General features: G+C 43.4%; 1 protein-coding gene across 1 annotated transcript; it reads left to right on the top strand.

Annotated features, from left to right (window-relative positions):
* The first annotated feature begins 2,383 nt into the window (after positions 1-2,383).
* On the top strand, positions 2,384-3,640 carry LOC138368855 (putative uncharacterized protein ENSP00000383309). Its single transcript, XM_069331565.1, has one exon. It carries the CDS (start codon positions 2,384-2,386, stop codon positions 3,638-3,640), a length of 1,257 nt encoding a protein of 418 aa, XP_069187666.1.
* Positions 3,641-3,906: the final 266 nt, after the last annotated feature.

Genomic DNA, 3,906 nt, shown 5'->3' with positions numbered 1-3,906 from the left:
TGCATGGTGCGGAAATCGAGCCCGCGCCACAGAATTACGAGTCCTGCGCTCTATCCACCTGGCTACCAGGCCCCTGAATGGTGGGGAGGACAAGGGGACAGAGGAATTGGGGATGGTAGGGAGGACAAGGCGACGGGTGAGTGGAGAATGACGGGGAGGGCGAGAAGACGGGGGAGTTGGGGATGGTGGGGAAGATGAGGGGACGGGGAAGTTCCTAAATTTGTTCGTCCCTTTTAAAGAATGAAGAAAAAATTGTGTATGATCCTATGTCCTGTGTGGCAGTGACATTCATCATTCTCATAGTGACATAGGATCCAGCATCATTCTCACTGTAATCAGACTTAATTGATTTACTCAGATTAAGCAAAATTGTAAATTAATTTTGTCAATAAAGATGTTAATAATAATAATGAAGAAATGTCGCCTCATTTTCTCATCGATAATGTGTTGTTTTGTGTCTTTCTTCAGCCACGTTACTTTATTTTTAATTGTCCGAGAAATAGACGACCAGGTCGGGCTCATATTATGGCAGTCAGATTAAGTAATAGACGCCCGGCCTGGCTTCCTAGGATGGTAGTTACACCAGGTAATAGACACCTGGTCTAGCTGCCAGGCGTCCAGTTACACTAATCGTTAATCAGCAGTAAGTGAACCAGGAGACTGGAAGAAACACAGATATTAACAGCAAAGTAAGCGTTCTTTGTGTGACTAACTATCGCAGTGTGAAAGGTTGCTTAAGGTGTGTGATCACAGGGGCAGCGCGGAGCCCTCAATGGCCCACGATACATCACAGCCTGTATCCACATGCACGCTAACATGACGCGTAATTAATGGTCCAAGCAGGTCGGGAAATGGTCCTCCTGGCCTCCCCCTCATTAATCATCCACTGTATAACTTCTCTCCTGATGAATTACGTAGACTCCGAAATTAATTTAGAGGAAGATGAGTGCATTTGCATACCCACGAAGCCAAGTGCTAACACGTTGAATGGGTTGCGTCTTCTGCGTAATTTAAAGGGAGGTTTACACTTTTTACACTTGGGGAATATGCACACACGCACAAACAGAATATTAGAAGTAATGGATGACATTTGGCAGGAAACCAAGACAAGAAGTAGCAATTTTCCCGCGATGAAATAATGTAACAGTTCTGAGTTTTAACGATAATGTCTTTCTCTCTTTCTCGCTCTTTCTCAAATACCAATTACTAAGTCATTAGCGTCAGCTTCTGAACGGCGTTTGGAGCATTCCAAGAAACCTAATTTATTGCTGGCTATAGACGCATCTCACAAGGAAGCTACAGAAAACTGCTTCTTTCGTACTGGAAAGACCGAGGTATTGTAGAGAATATATTTGGTGTTTGGCTTCAGGCCTATCAACCATTTGAAGATATTTAAAGTCCCGACAAAAGAGCTTACTGACTGACATGAGAGTTTACCTTAGTCCTGAAGTATCCAGGACTAACGTAAACCCTAAGAGGAATATGGAGTACAGCTCTTGGTGTATTCCACCAAGGTCCACCTTGCGGAATGTGGTTATTCAAGCTGTGAGTTTGGTGGCAATATCATCCTACTGTTGTTGTACGCTGATGATCCCTTTCCTGATCAACATATAAGCAAACCTTACAATTACAAAAGTTTAATATATTTACAAAGGCCTACAGTGGGCTCGCCGCCTGGAAGCGGCTTTATGGCATTTTAAGAGCGTTTGTTCTTGGAATTTATGATCTGATAATTGAGCTAGAAACTATGATATATATTTCGTGATTGAATTTGTGTATTTTCTCTGTAACTTGGCGCGAATTGCTATTTTTTTACAAGGAATATCTGCATATATATGAATATTTTGAATACCTGGATGTATGAATATATGATTCGTCATTTAAATTTTTACTAAATGATGATTTTACGATATAATTCAGTAATACCAACTGGTCAGAAATCCAAAACCAAAATAACTCAACATTTTTAACCAATATATATCAGCCATCCAGAGTGGTGGGATAGAGTATGAGGTTGCTGAACGTACTGTACTTGAGATACAAGGAAAATATATAATTATAATCCCTACGAAGGTGAGTAGCCGAGAACGAGTAGTGTAACGAAGGAGATCGTTAATGTACATACACATTTGTTTGCATTTCCGACAGGATAAACAACGAGCTCCTTGCATGATATGCCGACAAGTGGCTCCATGTATAACAAACCGACAAGTGGCTCCATGTATGACAAACCGACAATTGGCTCCATGTATGACATATCGAAGATGGCTCTGTACATGATGTTACGACCCTGGTTTCTTAATTGACTCTGCCTAAAAGCCAGAGGTCAAATTGAATTCTTTTATATTCATGTAGGGATCAATCACTCAAGTATTTTGCAAGTATGTATGACATACTGACAAGTGGCTCCGTGTATGACATACCGACAAGTGGCTCCGTGTATGACATACCGACAAGTGGCTCCGTGTATGACATACCGACAAGTGGCTCTATGTATGACAAACCGACAATTGGCTCCATGTATGGCAGACCAACAAGTGGCTCCATGTATGACATACCGACAAGTGGCTCCATGTATTACATACCGACAAGTGGCTCCGTGTATGACATACTGACAAGTGGCTCCGTGTATGACATACCGACAAGTGGCCCCATGAATGACAGACCAACAAGTGGCTCCATGTATGACATACCGACATGTGGCTCCATGTATGACATACCGACACGTGACTCCATGTATGACATACCGACAAATGGCTCCATGTATGACATACCGACACGTGACTCCATGTATGACATACCGACAAATGGCTCCATGTATGACATACCGACAAGTGGCTCCATGTATGACATACCGACAAGTGGCTCCATGTATGACGTACCGACAAGTGGCTCCATGTATGACATACCGACAAGTGGCTCCATGTATGACATACCGACAAGTGGCTCCATGTATGACATACCGACACGTGACTCCATGTATGACATACCGACAAATGGCTCCATGTATGACATACCGACAAGTGGCTCCATGTATGACATACTGACAAGTGGCTCCATGTATGACGTACCGACAAGTGGCTCCATGTATGACATACCGACAAATGGCTCCATGTATGACATACCGACAAGTGGCTCCATGTATGACATACCGACAAGTGGCTCCATGTATGACATACCGACAAGTGGCTCCATGTATGACATACCGACAAGTGGCTCCATGTATGACATACCGACACGTGACTCCATGTATGACATACCGACAAATGGCTCCATGTATGACATACCGACAAGTGGCTCCATGTATGACATACCGACAAGTGGCTCCATGTATGACGTACCGACAAGTGGCTCCATGTATGACATACCGACAAATGGCTCCATGTATGACATACCGACAAGTGGCTCCATGTATGACATACCGACAAGTGGCTCCATGTATGACATACCGACACGTGACTCCATGTATGACATACCGACAAGTGGCTCCATGTATGACATACCGACAAGTGGCTCCATGTATGACGTACCGACAAGTGGCTCCATGTATGACAGACCGACAAGTGGCTCCATGTATGACGTACCGACAAGTGGCTCCATGTATGACATACAACAAGAGACTGCTACCGTAGAAGGCTGAAAGCACCGTAATATTGACATTTACTGTTTATCAACTTCCATTGCTTGGGTATGTGTTTCTGGTTAAATAAAACGGAATATTTTTTATTGAGTGCCAAGTCAGTTGATATTTTACAGTACTCTATAATGAATTTCTGTTCTGTACACGTAATCAGATTTCTTCCATGGGAGGAGCGACCACCTCCTCTCTCTATGCACTCCGGAAAGCGACTGGCACAGCGTCCTCTCCCATTGGTCAATGACAATGACTGACCAATGTGAAAGCTG

The sequence above is a fragment of the Procambarus clarkii genome, chromosome 26 (genome assembly GCF_040958095.1).
Source record: "Procambarus clarkii isolate CNS0578487 chromosome 26, FALCON_Pclarkii_2.0, whole genome shotgun sequence".
Taxonomy (NCBI): domain Eukaryota; kingdom Metazoa; phylum Arthropoda; class Malacostraca; order Decapoda; family Cambaridae; genus Procambarus; species Procambarus clarkii.
This window is presented reverse-complemented; position numbering and strand designations above follow the sequence as displayed.

Coding starts and splice junctions, on each gene's coding strand:
- LOC138368855 (XM_069331565.1), top strand. CDS start 2,384: ATGTATGACATACTGACAAGTGGCTCCGTGTATGACATACCGACAAGT.